Source organism: Centruroides sculpturatus, unplaced genomic scaffold, assembly GCF_000671375.1.
Source record: "Centruroides sculpturatus isolate CEXI.00-Female unplaced genomic scaffold, Cexi_2.0 scaffold810, whole genome shotgun sequence".
NCBI classification, from domain to species: domain Eukaryota; kingdom Metazoa; phylum Arthropoda; class Arachnida; order Scorpiones; family Buthidae; genus Centruroides; species Centruroides sculpturatus.
In genome coordinates this window covers 337,752-352,483 of record NW_019385140.1, presented here as the reverse complement: position 1 = coordinate 352,483, position 14,732 = coordinate 337,752, and the positions used below count along the sequence as shown (strand labels likewise).

At 27.6% G+C, this 14,732-nt stretch overlaps 3 protein-coding genes across 5 annotated transcripts; all 3 read right to left on the bottom strand.

Moving 5' to 3' along the window:
* Positions 1–664: 664 nt before the first annotated feature.
* Positions 665–3,405, bottom strand: LOC111635329. Of its 2 annotated transcripts, XM_023380266.1 has the most exons (6): positions 3,059–3,405; positions 2,776–2,973; positions 1,506–1,610; positions 1,169–1,429; positions 982–1,099; positions 665–900 (listed from the first exon to the last, which is right to left on the bottom strand). In XM_023380266.1, exons 1-6 carry the CDS (start codon positions 3,320–3,322, stop codon positions 767–769), a joined length of 1,080 nt encoding a protein of 359 aa, XP_023236034.1. In that variant the 5' UTR covers positions 3,323–3,405; the 3' UTR covers positions 665–766. The 2 variants fall into 2 exon arrangements, with proteins under 2 accessions (XP_023236034.1, XP_023236035.1); XM_023380267.1 differs by lacking the exon at positions 1,169–1,429.
* Positions 3,406–6,031: 2,626 nt separating this feature from the next.
* Positions 6,032–9,823, bottom strand: LOC111635328. The gene is made up of 7 exons (XM_023380264.1): positions 9,447–9,823; positions 9,165–9,362; positions 7,480–7,584; positions 7,148–7,403; positions 6,719–6,723; positions 6,515–6,632; positions 6,032–6,429 (listed from the first exon to the last, which is right to left on the bottom strand). The coding sequence occupies exons 1-7, from the start codon at positions 9,708–9,710 to the stop codon at positions 6,296–6,298; spliced, it is 1,080 nt and encodes a 359-aa protein (XP_023236032.1). The 5' UTR covers positions 9,711–9,823; the 3' UTR covers positions 6,032–6,295.
* Positions 9,824–12,068: 2,245 nt separating this feature from the next.
* LOC111635327 lies at positions 12,069–14,538 on the bottom strand. Of its 2 annotated transcripts, none has more exons than XM_023380262.1 (6): positions 13,936–14,538; positions 13,644–13,841; positions 13,270–13,374; positions 12,935–13,195; positions 12,754–12,871; positions 12,069–12,671 (listed from the first exon to the last, which is right to left on the bottom strand). In XM_023380262.1, exons 1-6 carry the CDS (start codon positions 14,383–14,385, stop codon positions 12,538–12,540), a joined length of 1,266 nt encoding a protein of 421 aa, XP_023236030.1. In that variant the 5' UTR covers positions 14,386–14,538; the 3' UTR covers positions 12,069–12,537. The 2 variants fall into 2 exon arrangements, with proteins under 2 accessions (XP_023236030.1, XP_023236031.1); XM_023380263.1 differs by having other exon boundaries at positions 13,644–13,784.
* Positions 14,539–14,732: the final 194 nt, after the last annotated feature.

The following is a 14,732-nucleotide window of genomic DNA, read 5'->3' as shown; positions in this document are numbered from 1 at the left end:
TATAAAGTTAATCCTTTTATTTCAACTACCACACAATCTCGTATCAACTCCCTGAGCGAAGCCGGGTACCGCAGCTAATAGTTCATAACTTTCTCTACATGGTTACGTTAGAATTAGTGTAACTATGGATATTGTTACCATAAGTAGCACACAACACACAGTGCAGAAACAAACAAAGTATGCATTTTGTTAAATCACAAAATTTAATTTAAATAAATATATAATTCAATCAGTCGTTTCATAGAAAAATTATTATAGCAATAATTAAATAAATATTTTTAATTTTATTACTTTTACCACAGTATAAATATACAAAATGTCTTATAGTTGTTCTTAAAAGTTTTAAAAAATTCTTAATGTAACAAAATATTTAAAGTATCATTTATTTCAGAATGCAAAACAAACTGTAACGACAGATATCGTTATCATCTGAAATTATGTCCAAAATAATTATTTCAATGGATAATGTGTTCATTATTATGTATAGACGTAACACATTAATATCATTCGAAAATAAATTTATGTAAAAATATTTCTGAATATATTTTGATTAAAATACTTAAAAGTTCCTTCTGACAGAAGCGCATCAAAATGTTACGCTCATACATGATTATGAAATACATAAAAAAATTTTTACAAAGTTAAAATATATATATAAGGGGATTATAACTTTAATAAAAAATAATTTTCCAGTAAAAAGTTTTAAACAATATGCAAGAATATGAAATTACAGTTACATTTTAGAATAAAATAGGTATTAGGCACATTAATGGCAAACAAACAAAATGTCTGTTGCACTACGATGATATTCCAGAGAGTATATATATCCGGAATTGCTGTCATAGACTTTTTGAATTTCATTCTTTTCTGGACTCCAAAATATGAATTTTCCTTGTTCAGCTGTTTAAAAATATATATTCACATATTAGCTTCAATTTTTAAAAAATATCAAAAAATAAAACTTTATTAAATTGTTCATACTTCCAATTGCAATATCTCCGTGCAATGACCACGAAAAGCAAGTTGCATTATGAGATGGATCAGTTGAACCCATTGAAAAACAAACTCGATTTGAAAATCTAACATCCATAATTGAAATCTGAAAAATATTAAATTTTTTTATGATAAATGGTTCATTTTTAAATTAAATGTATTTAAATTAATTTACAGTTTTTCTTTCGGCACATGCAACAAGCCAAGGACTACGAAGTGAACTTTTGACACTAAAAATCGGATTCTCGAAATTGTGTACGTAAGAATTTTCAGGACATCTTATGTCATTTAGAAAATTTACTGTCTTGTCATTATATGTCACAAAGGAATGGTTCGAACTACCTTGAAAAAAACACATTCCTACGTTCGTGTCAACGATATTCCAATTTGGATTATGAAAATTTTGTATGTTGAATGTAATAACTTTATCTTTTCTCTGTTGTAAATAAATTAATATATGTTGTGGTAAATGACAATTTATAAAACATTTCAAATATTTAAAAAAAACTTACACCTAGTGAAAATATACTACATGCACCATTCAACTGCACACTGCATACATATTGAGGATCCTGACTACACCATCCACAGGATATTATTGGATTATTTCGACGAACCTGTAAAATAATACGGTAAAACAATTGTTAAAAACAGTAAATGATAATATTATAAATTTTTGATGCAAAATTGGCGTTGTTAAAGGCTTGTTTTTCATTCATTTATGTGCAAAACTTTTATAGACCAAGAACGATGCATCGTAACTATGGCTCATCGAAGTTTGCTCCTGCTATTCTGAATTATTGCAAGGTTGATAAAAATCGAAAACAAAAACTCTAAGTAAAGTCATCGAATTACAATATAAAGAAAATTTTCGTTGAAGTAAATTTACAAACCCAGATATAAAATGAAATTATGATGATTTATTGATGTAATGCAAAAGACATAAAAACACACTTTGCAAACGTAAAGTATATACAGTAATACCCCGACTTATTCGAACCCGGAGTTACGCGATTTTCAAATCTCGTCGATTCGTCTTTTGTTTGAGAGTCACGAACTCTTGATTACTCATTTCCCCACACTATTGTTCAGCTTACATGTTCGGACATGTCGCGCGGAATCTACACATAAAATAACACAAAATAAATTGTGGCTATTTCTGTATTTGTTATATCTCCAGAGACTCGAGAGACTATGTGATGGTTTCCTGTAACAATGAACGAATCAAAACATGAGAGATTAACGAGAACATTTATTAGCTTACATACATCCGACTTGGATTTTACACACATTGAAAAACTATACCTCGACTTACGCGGTTATCGCTCGGTCCCACTTATCGCGTAAGTTCGGGGTATTACTGTATAATAAAAACTATACTATAAAAGTAAACATATATTTATATATAATTCAATTTTGCTAACTATATATAGTGCAATAATAAATAAATTTGCTTAAAACCTATTAGAAATATTTAAAAAGTAAGACTGATCTTTGACGCATTGGTGAAATGAAATGCATCAAACCATCAACTATCATATAAAGTTCTTGTTGAAATATGTTATACTACGGTTCCTTTCGTCCTTTGTAGACGTATAAAATGAGCTATAACAGTCATAAATAGATGGAAAACAAAGTTTTAATTTAAAATTTATTGTAAATTGTAGTTGTAATCCTAAAAATCATTTCACATAATTAGTAACTAGTAAAATATTGTTGAAAATTTAAAAAATTAAATTACAACATTAGACACATTAAAATTTATTAAATATCTACACTTACGTTTCGAAAATATCCTCTAGGAATTAAAATAGAATCGATATTTTCATATAAATATAAATTATCACTAGCAGCCAAAAGATACTCAGGAAGATTTTCGTGCATATCTGGAATCCATAAAGCATTACCTCTTTCAGCAAGTTTCTCAATTGAACATGTACTTTTAAATTTCAATGCATCGTCATAATAATAGGTTTCAAACTAAACATTTTATCAGAAAAAAATAATAATAATATTAAGATTTCTGGTAACATTAGAATAAAAATAATATTAGTTTTAAACATACGGTACGTCTTCCTGTGTGAGTTATTCCAAAAGTACATTTAACATTATTTTTAAAACTGCAACTAAGTTCACTCGTAACACAGGGTGTTTCAGTGCTCTCTAACGTTTTCACACGTATGTTTTCAGCAGTTTCATTGCAGAAACGAATTAGTTCAATACTGCGAATTGAACGATCACGTCTGGTACGACTAAATTTTCTTTTCGTACCTCTAGAGCTAGTACTTTCTTCGTCACTTTGTTGTGTACTCTCCGGAGAAACAATCATTTTTTTTAAACTGTAATATGTTAATCTTTTTTTATTTTAAAGAAAACTATTGTAAAATTTGAGGTATAACTTAAAAAAAACTTCAAATGTTTTAACAAGAAGTTGTGCTTGTAATAATTCTAAACTTGATAAAACATTTATCCAAGCCAAATGATAATGATTTGCATATTTATAAAGTTCAGAATTTTCATGTTTTAAAAAAATGTAATTTAAATTTATACTTTACATTAATTCTTTCTTAAATAGAATTATTATATATTATTAAAAATTTAATTTAGCATATTATATTAATAGTTACATATTACCTAATTAATAATTAAGTAATATGTAACTATTAATATAATATGCTAAAAAGTCAGTTTTAATTTTTAAATTATTTTATTGTTTTTTATTATTAAACTCAATCAATTATACAACAATAATAGAAACGTATTTGAAAAAAAAAATACATTTTTATTTATTTTTGTATTAACGAAATGGAATGTTAAACAAAGAATTTCTAGTTGACAAGGGGTTAGAAATTCAAACTAATGGTTAACTTTGTTTCATATCAAACAAATGATATCAGTGAAGAGCTGTTCTGCCTAATACCTGATCTCAACTGTTTAGTGAAACACACTGTTCATCGTCGTTATAATAATTTAAATTGATATTATGATTTTAACTTGAAATGTGGAGCAACCATTGCGCAAAAATACTGACATCAGTACCAGCCTGTGTAGAAAGCTGACGTAAAACAAATAAATGAGTACACGTTGTGATTTTGTTGTGTATTTCACGCCATTTCTTGTATTGCTCCCCTAGCGAAAGTTTCTGAATTAAACATTTTTTACAAGAACCTCTTTAGACCAGGGTTTTTCAACCTGTGGGTCGCGACTCCCAGGAGGGTTGCAAAGCCTTACACAGGGGGTCGTGGGTAAAAGAAAAAAAAACAACTGTTTGGTTTTTTTTATCGATATTTAGGTCTCAACAGAAAGAAACTTAAATACGTAGTTTCTAAAATCACTGACATAGTTTTAATATGGCCCTGGGGATCGCGAGAATTTTTTAACTTCTAAAGGGGTCGCTTATCGAAGAAGGTTGAAAAACACTGGTTTAGACTATATAAGAAGGTTGATGCCAATCTACTTATTTGTTACAACTAAAGAGTGCTTTGAATAGAAAACATTCAAAGCACTCTGTAACAAACGATGCTTATTAATACATCGTTATCTATGAACTTTGTAAATTTCATGAATTATTTTTGCCGCGAAAATATTTTATGATGATTTATTAATAAGGTAATTAATTGCGCTATTGTTTTTTATGTGAGTTTTTTTAATCAAATTAATTAAATCGTTCCAAATTTCTATTTGACCGATTTGACTTCGGTCAATTTTTTTAAAACGCTATTAGATGTTTTTTATGTCATTAGCTGGTTTTTTTTTGTTTTTTGTTCAGTAGATTTTTCCCATACTTTTTTCGGTCTCCTCGTAATTTAATAGCATAAAAATCGACAATATTGTGTTATATTTGAACAGATGCGGTAAATTAGCGGCCCTCCTGCTTTAAACTAATATTTCCCTGAAGCGTATATGAGAACTACGCGGGAAAGCTGATACCAGATGTTCTCAAGGTCAACCAGTTTGTAAAATTGTAGACTGCACATGTGAAATTTTACGCCTTGTTAAATGAAAGAATAACAATCCTTACAGTTATATTTCTCAAATAAAAGCATTTATTTTAAAATGTTTTTATTTTGTGTATACTTTTTTGTAAAAACACTTTTTGGACAGGTTTTTATTTCGCGAAAATTATTTCCCGAGATTTTTTTGGATGTCAGATTCGCGTTGAAGTGAAAATAATTATTTCATATAAAAAATACATTTTTTGTGGATTTCTGAGTGGCATTCGGATCGTAACAAATGTAGCGAATGGGTTAATTATTAGAAAAAAGTAAAAAAGTCTATGTTTTGAGGTAAAACAAATAAATAACCTTAAGGATATTTGAAACAGTTTTATTAATGTAACACATTAAATTATAAAATTTTAAGAAAAATTATGCTTCGTCCCGTGAGTAATCGACTGTCCGGTCGAATTTAGTGTCTTCCTTTTTTTATGTTGTAAATAAATTAATAATTTATATTAATAAAAATCTTATTAAACTATGGAAATATACCATACACACTTACATTTAATAATCACATAATACAGTCTCCATTTGACAGCACACTGCATAAATACAGAAGAAAATGATAGCATCATTTACATAAATTTTTGCAATAAATTTCTGATACTCTTAATTAATAAATTAATTTTTCACAATAAGGCATGTATATATCTTTTTCAAGCTTAAATTTGCAATGCGTACGGCTTATTTGCGATTCCTATAGTGGAAAATACGAAATAAACCATAGAATCAGAANAAATCAAAAGTCATATTTTAATAAATATATAATTCAATCAGTCGTTTTATAGATTATTTATTTAATTACTGCTATAATAATTTTTGATAATATTTTATTATTTTTACCACAGTATAAATATACAAAATATCTTATAGTTGTTCTCAATACTTTTTAAAAATTCTTAATGTAAGAAAATATTTAAAGTAACATTCATTTCAGAATGCAAAACAAGCTGTAACTACAGATATCGTTATTATCTCAGATTATGCACAAAATAATTATTTAAATGATTAATGTGTTTATTATTTTTTTATACAGTTAATATCATTTGAAAACAAATATATGTGATAATATTTCTGTATAAATTTTGATTAAAATCCTTAATAGTTTTTCTTTACATAGAGGTGTATCAAAAAGTTATGCTCATACATGATTATGAAATATATAAAGATTTTACAAAGTTAAAATATATATAAAAGGTAATGATAACGTCAATAAAAAATAATTTTCTAGTAAAATGTTTTAAACATTATGCAAGAATATGAAATTACAGTTACATTTTAGAATAGAACAGGTATTAGACACATTAATGGCAAACAAACAAAACGTCTCTTGCCTTACGATGATATTCTAGAGAGTATATATATCTGAAATTGACGTCGTAGACTTTTTGAATTTCATTCTTTTCTGGACTCCAAAATATGAATTTTCCTTGTTCAGCTGTTTAAAAATATGTATTCACATATTAGCTTTGATTTTTAAAAAAAAGGCAATAAATAAAAAACTTTTATAAAATTGTTCATACTTCCAATTGCAATATCGCCGTGCATTGACCATGAAAAGCAAGTTGCATTATTAGACGGATCAAAGGAAAACATTGACAAACATGCTTGATTCGGAAATCTAACGTCTATAATTGAAATCTGAAAAATATTAATTGGAAAATTAACCATTTATCATAAAAAAATANTGTTTTAAACATTATGCAAGAATATGAAAATACAGTTACATTTTAGAATAGAACAGGTATTAGACACATTAATGGCAAACAAACAAAACGTCTCTTGCCTTACGATGATATTCTAGAGAGTATATATATCTGAAATTGACGTCGTAGACTTTTTGAATTTTATTCTTTTCTGGACTCCAAAATATGAATTTTCCTTGTTCAGCTGTTTAAAAATATGTATTCACATATTAACTTTGATTTTTAAAAAAAGGCAATAAATAAAAAACTTTTATAAAATTGTTCATACTTCCAATTGCAATGTCGCCGTTCATTGACCATGAAAAGCAAGTTGCATTATCAGATGGATCAAAGGAAAACATTGACAAACATGCTGGATTCGGAAATCTAACGTCTATAATTGAAATCTGAAAAATATTAATTGGAAAATTAACCATTTATCATAAAAAAATAAAGTGTATTTAAATTAATTTCTTTCGGCACATGCAACAAGCCAAGGACTACGAAGTGAACTTTTGACACTAAAAATCGGGTTCTCGAAATTGTATACGTAAGAATTTTCAGGACATCTTATGTCATTTAGAAAATTTACTGTCTTGTCATTATATGTCACAAATGAATGGTTCGAACTACCTTGAAAAAAACACATTCCTACGTTCGTGTCAACGATATTCCAATTTGGATTATGAAAATCTTGTATGTTGAATGTAATAACTTCATCTTTTCTCTGTTGTAAATAAATTAATGTATGTTATGGTTAATGACAGTTTATAAAACATTTCAAATATTAAAAAAAAACCTACATCTAGTGACCATATAACACAGGAACCATTTAACTGCACACTGCATACATACTGAGGATCTTGACTCCACCATCCACAGGATATTATTGGATTATTTCGACGAATCTGTAAAATAATACGGTATAACAGTAGTTGAAAACAGTAAATGATAATATTATAAATTTTTGAAGCAAAATTGGCGTTGTAAAAGGGTTGTTTTTTATTCATTTATATGCAGAGTCTTCATAGATTAGCAACGATGCTTCGTAAGTATGGCTCATCAAAGTTTACTCCTGCAATTCTGAATTATTGCAAGGTTGATAAAAATCGAAAACAGATATTGTATGTTAAGTCATCAAATTAAATATAAAGAAGACTTCGTTGAAGTAAATTTACAAACCCAGATATAAAATGACATTATGATGATTAATTGATGCAATACATAAGACACATGAAACACAGTTTGCAAAAGTAAAGTATATACTGTATAATAAAAACTAAACAGTGGTGACTCGTATAACATATTTAATCTGTTTCATATGCACGTCGGTTAAGTGAAAAGTACGTTATACGAAACGCATTTTCCCATAGAAATACACATAAAAACATACAATTCGTTCTGCAGCATAAAATAACCGCACTGTATCATTAAAAAAATGAAAATGGAGCAGTCACCAATTATTCCGGGTTGTCACATGTTGTGAGGACGAGATGGAGAAACACTTTCTTCACACATTCATACAGATACATACTTTTTACACATTGCAGCAGGTCTCTTTTTACTGTTTTTAAATCTGAGTCAGGTTTGGGAGAAGCTACCGGGGCTTGCAGGGTCAACTTTTTGTGTTTCCTGCTTTGTTTTTTGGCAGCTGGCTTATTCAAAAACATGTCCACGGTGCTATGTTTCTTTCTGTTCTTCAACACCTGTCGGAAATGACGGGCAAGGGTGTCATTGTAGAAGTCAATTATCCTGTTGGCCTCAGCTGTATTTGAATAATGAGTGTTGGTAAACTCCTGAACTTTTCCCCATTTGACAAGGTGGTCCTTGTCAACTTCCACTCCTTCCGATGATTTCTTGCCTTGTTTTGAGTAAATGTAATCACCCTGCACTGAGGTGATGTACCTGATAAACAAGGGAGCAAGCCTAATCCCAACGGGAGCTCTGTACTTCAGATATACTGATAATATATTCTAATAATACTAATATATTCTAAAAATAACAGATTGTCATTGGCAACGGCAAAAGAGTGGAAATATCATTCGCACTTGTTCGCCTCACGTAACTGCCGAATGCAAAGTCCATTGATCGAGACATGTAATGGACAAAGTTCGTTATTCGCAGCGTCCGTTATTCGAGGCGTGTATATTGTTCAATTTGGCTAACTATATATAATATATTGATAGTAAAATTGATCTTTGATGCATTTGGTGAAACTAAATTTGATGTATCAGCACCTATCATACAAAGTTTCTTTTGAAATATACTATATCTGTGGCTCTATTCATCCTTTGTAGACGCATAAATAAGCTATAACAGTCATAAATACACGAAAAACAGAATTTTAATTAAAAAATTTAATGTAAGTTGTAGTTGTAATCCTAAAAATCATTCACATGATTATTAATGTTGTTCAGAAATATTTCTAAAAATGAAATTACTACAACATTAGACACATTAAAACTTATTAAAAAATAACTTCACCTACGTTTCCAAAATATCCTCTGAGAATTAAACTGGAATCGATATTTTCATATATACATAAATTATCACTAGCAGCCAAAAGATACTCAGGAAGATTTTCATGTATATCTGGAATCCATAAAGCATTACCTCTTTCAGCACGTTTCGAAACTGGACATGTACTTCTATATTTCATTGCATCGTCATAATAGTAAGTATAAAACTAAACATTTTATCAGAAAAAATCATAATATTAAAATTACTGGTAAAATTAGGATAAAAATAATATCATTAATTTAATGCATACGGCGCTTCTTCCTCTGTGAGAAATTCCAAAAGTACATTTAACACTATTTCTAAAACTGCAACTAAGTTCACTCGTAACAGAGCGTGCGCTAGTTTTCTCTAATAATTTTAGATGTACGTTTTCACCAGTTTCATTGCAGAAACGAATTAGATTAATACTGCGAGTTACACAATCAGTTCTGGTATCATTAAATTTTCTTTTCGTTCCTCTACGGCTAGTGCTTTCTTCGTCACTTTGTGGTGTACTCTCCGGAGAAACAATCATTTTTTAACTGTAATATGTTAATTTGCCTTATTTTAAACAAAACTATTGTAAATTTTGAGGTATAACTGCAAAAAACTTCAAATGTTTTAACAAGAAATTGTGCTTGTAATACTTCTAAACTTGATAAAACATTCATCCAAGCTAAAATGATAAGGATTTGCATATTTATGAAGTTCCAAATTTTCATGTTTTAAAAAAATGTAATTTAAATTTATACTTTACATTAATTCTTTCTTAAATAGAATTATAATATATTATTAAATATTTTATTAAGTGTTTAAGAAATATTTAACTATTAATATAATATGCTAAAAAGTGAAATTTAATTATTAAATTATTTTATTGTTTTAAATTATTAAACTCAATCAATTATACAACAATAACAAAACCGTATTTGAAATACAAAAATACATTTTTATTTATTTTAGTATTAACGAAATGAAATGTTGGACAAAGAATTTCTAGTTGACAAGCTGTTAGAAATTCAAACTAATGGTTAACTTTGTTTCATATCAAACAAATTATATCAGTGAAGAGCTGTTCTGCTTAACACCTGATTTCAACTGTTTAGTGAAACACTGCTCATCGTCGTTGTAGTAATTTAATTTGATAATATGATTTTAAATTGAAAAGTGGAGCACCCATTGTGCAACAATACTAACATCAGTACCTAGCCTGTCTAGAGAGCTGACGTAAAACAAATAAATGAGTACCCGTTGTTATTTTGTTGTGTATTTTACGACATTTCTTGTATTGCTCCCCTAGCGAAAGTATCTGAATTAAACATTTTTTACGAGAAGCTCTTTCGTATTCTTTGTACAGACTGTATAAGAAGGTTGATGCCAATATAATTATTCGTTACAACTACAGTGTGCTCTGAATGATAAACATTTAATTATGCCACAATCTGTTTTATTACTGAATATAGGATCAGAGCCGTAACTAGGAATTTAAACTCCTATGTCGATGAATAAAAATGGCGCCTTTTTAATTTTTATTATTAAAACAAATAATAATTTAATTCTAAAAATATGCGATTGTAAAAAATAATCTAATCACGTTTAAATACTATATAAATAGAAATATATAAATTTTTTTGTTATTAGTTTCGAACACATATTATTCCGAAACCTTTTCGTTGGCGCCTTTATTAAATTGGCGCCCATGGCGGGGGCCACATTGGCCATACCCTAGTTACGGCTCTGTATAGGATACATACTTAATACATTATTTCATATATTTTATGACGCGATATACTAATGGCAAAAAAACAACTGTCTGAGCCCTCCACTAACAATAGATCCTAAATTAATTTTTTATAAACTCAAAGCTGTAGTAAGTATCAATATATCCAGATTGAGTTTTGGCATCGTTTGCAGGACCATAGATAGCTGGTGTGGTACAGGAGCAAAGAATTTTACAACACTATTAGGAAGTCCGATAATTTTCAATTCGACTACGATATGAAGTTTAAATTTTGAGACAAACTGAAGAAAAAAAATTTTGTTGAATTGTGAAAGATATTTTTTTGTTAATTTAAATAAAATATGTGTGTTTAAGAAACTATCACACATCAGCACAAAGCTAAAATTGTGTATGGCGCCATCGATTGTGAGATATTATTAAAAAATAAATTTGTATTATGAATTATTAAAAAAAAGTAAAAAAAGTCTACGTTTTGAGGTGGAAGGAGTAAATAACTTTAAAGATATTTTTAACAGCTTTATTAACACTTTAAGGTTGCCAATAAAAAGAGCTTCTACTTCACAAAAAGTTAAGAAAGCAAAACAAGGCGAATTTTTCTTTCATATAAAAAAAACAATTATGTCATTGGTCCGCTTACTCATTTAATTGCTATCTAGAAGTATCCAGGTCGTGTATTAATATTTATATTAAGGTTAGTATAGTCAATGACATATCAAATTTAAATACAACGAATCTCTAAAATAGATTTTATAAAATTTAAATGTTTTGAAGAATTTGCTAATAATGTTTTGCTTAATTATTTAACCCCACAAACAGTGTAATTTAACTGGTTAAAATATTAAAAAACGAATACTATCAATTTAGACCTTAAAACTAACTTGAAACTTATACTTATTATGCTATTAAATTAATAATAGAATTCTTGATTACAATAAAAGACTCTTTTATAATGGTTCATAAGTTTTTCTACATGAATACGTTAGAATCAGTGTAATTGCTGATATCGTTACCATTGAAGTAACAAAGAAAGTATGCCTTTTGTTAAATCACGAAATTATATTTCATAAATATATAATTTAATCCGTCGTTTTATAGGTGAATTATTATATTAATAATTGAATAAATATTGTTAATATTTTATTATTTTTACCACAGTATAAATAAACAGAATGTCTTATAGTTGTTCTCAATAGTTTTTAAAAATTCTTAATTGATACTTTAAATATTTTCTTACATTATTTCATAAGGCGAAACAAGTTGTAACTACAGATATCGTTATCATCTGAAATTACGTCTAAAAGAGTTATTTGAATGTTTTTATTATTATCTGTAAACTTAACATATTAATATCATTCGAAAAACAAATTTATGTAAAAATATTTCTGAATAAATTTCGATTAAAATCGTCAATTGTTCCTTCTGATATAGAGGCGTATCAAAAATTTATGCTCATGCATAATTATGAAATACATAAAATTTTTTACAAAGTTAAAAAAGGTGATTATAACTTCAATAAAAATAATTTTCCAGTACAAATAATTTTTCCAGTAAAAAGTTTTAAACATTATGCAAAAGTATGCAATTACAGTTACATTATTGAATAAAATAGGTATTAGACACATTAATGGCAAACAAACAAAATGTCTCTTGCCGTACGATGATATTCGAGTGAGTATATATATCCGAAATTTATGTCGTAGTCTTTTTGAATTTCATTATTTTCTGGACTCCACAATATGAATTTTCCTTCTTCAGCTGTTTAAAAATATATATTCACATATTAGCTTTGATTTTTAAAAAATTCAATAAATACAACTTTTATTAAAATTGTTCATACTTCCAATTGCAATGTCGCCGTTCATTGACCATGAAAAGCAAGTTGCATTATCAGATGGATCAAAGGAAGTCATTGAGGAACATGCTTGATTTGGAAATCTAACGTCTATAATTGAAACCTGGAAAATTCATAATAAAACGTTAATTGTAAATAACATTAATTATATTTAAAATTAATTTACATTTTTTCTTTCGGCACATGAAACAAGCCAAGGTCGACGAAGTGAGTTTTTGACACTAAAAATTGGATTCTCGAAATCGTGTACGTAAGAATTTGCAGGACATCTTATATCATTTACAAAATTCACTGTTTTGCCATTATACGTCATAAAACAATGCTTCGAACTACCATGATAAAAACACATTCCTATATTTGTGTCAACATTATTCCAATTTGGCTTATAAACATGTTGATGGTCGAAAATAATGACTTTGTCTTTTCTCTGTTGTAAATAAATAAAACACATTTGAAATGGTAATTTTACAATCCTTTGAATTATATAAAGAAACAACTTACATTAAGTGACCATATACTACAATCACCATTCAATTGCATACTACCTACATACTGAGGATTATGAGTGCACCATCCACATGAAATTATTGGATTATTTTGTTCAATCTGTAAAAGTAATCGAAACCTGTCGTTATATATATATATATAGTGTTTAGGTTGATTGACCTATAACTGTAGAGAGATGCCAAAAATACACGGAAAAGAAGAATATTCCAAGTTTTAAATCTACTAATATATTCTAGATTTAATTTTATTTTGTCTACGCGAAAATTTTTGTACAAAAATTAAATATTAAACTATATTAAAAACATTGTTGAGAAGTAAAAAAATAAAGCTATAATTAAAAGATACATCAAATTTTTGAAATAACTTACGTTTGCAAAAAATCCTTTGAGAATTAAATCAGAACTTACATCTTCATATAAATATAAATTATCACTAGCAGCCAGAAGATATTCAGGAAGATTTCCATGTATATCTGGAATCCATGAAGCAATACACTTTTCAGCATGTTTCTTAAATGTATAAATATGTTTTAGTTTCTTTTTATTGTCACAATGTATGGTTTCAATCTATACATTTTATGAAAGAAAAGAAATTCATAATTATATACCAATATTTCTTTTAATGGGTAAAAAAAAAAGATATTGTAAATTTATTACGTACTGCATTCATCTTTCCATCAGTAACTCCAAAAGTACATTTAACATCATTTCTAAAATTACAACTCAGTTCACTCGTAACACATGGCACGTAAATTCTATCTAATACATTTACTTTGGTTACTTTTTCAGTTTCCTTGTAGAAACTACGTAGTTCAATACTCTCGACTATATGAAAACTACTGAAATCACTTTTTCTTCTTTTTTCATCAGAACTAGAACTTTCTTCATCATTTTCTGGTGTACTTCTATCAATTTTTCTTCTTTCTTCATTAGAACTAGAACTTTCTTCATCATTTTCTGGTGTACTTTTATCAATTTTTCTTCTTTTTTCATTAGAACTAGAACTTTCTTCATCATTTTCTGGTGTACTTTTATCAATTTTTCTTCTCTTTTCATTGGAATTAGTATTTTCTTCGTCATTTTCTGGTGTACTTTTCCAAGGAACATTCATTTTTAAATCTAATATGCTTATTCTTTCTTTAAAATATATAGTAAATTTTGAGTAAAAACTTCTAAAATTACAAATTATTAAACAGAAAGTTGTACTTGTAATACTTATAAACTTTCACCTAATAGAAATTTAATGGATGCCGAGTAAAACTAATTTGCATTTTCACACGTTGAAGAATTCTTATGGGTTTTTAAATATTATTTATGACACAATATTTAATTGAAATGTAAATTTTTCGTTTATTTTTTTAAATGTAATTATTATATATTATTCTTAAAATAATTTCATTAAATATTTTATAAACACTGAAATATAAAACAAAAATATGAGTTATAATTATTTAATTA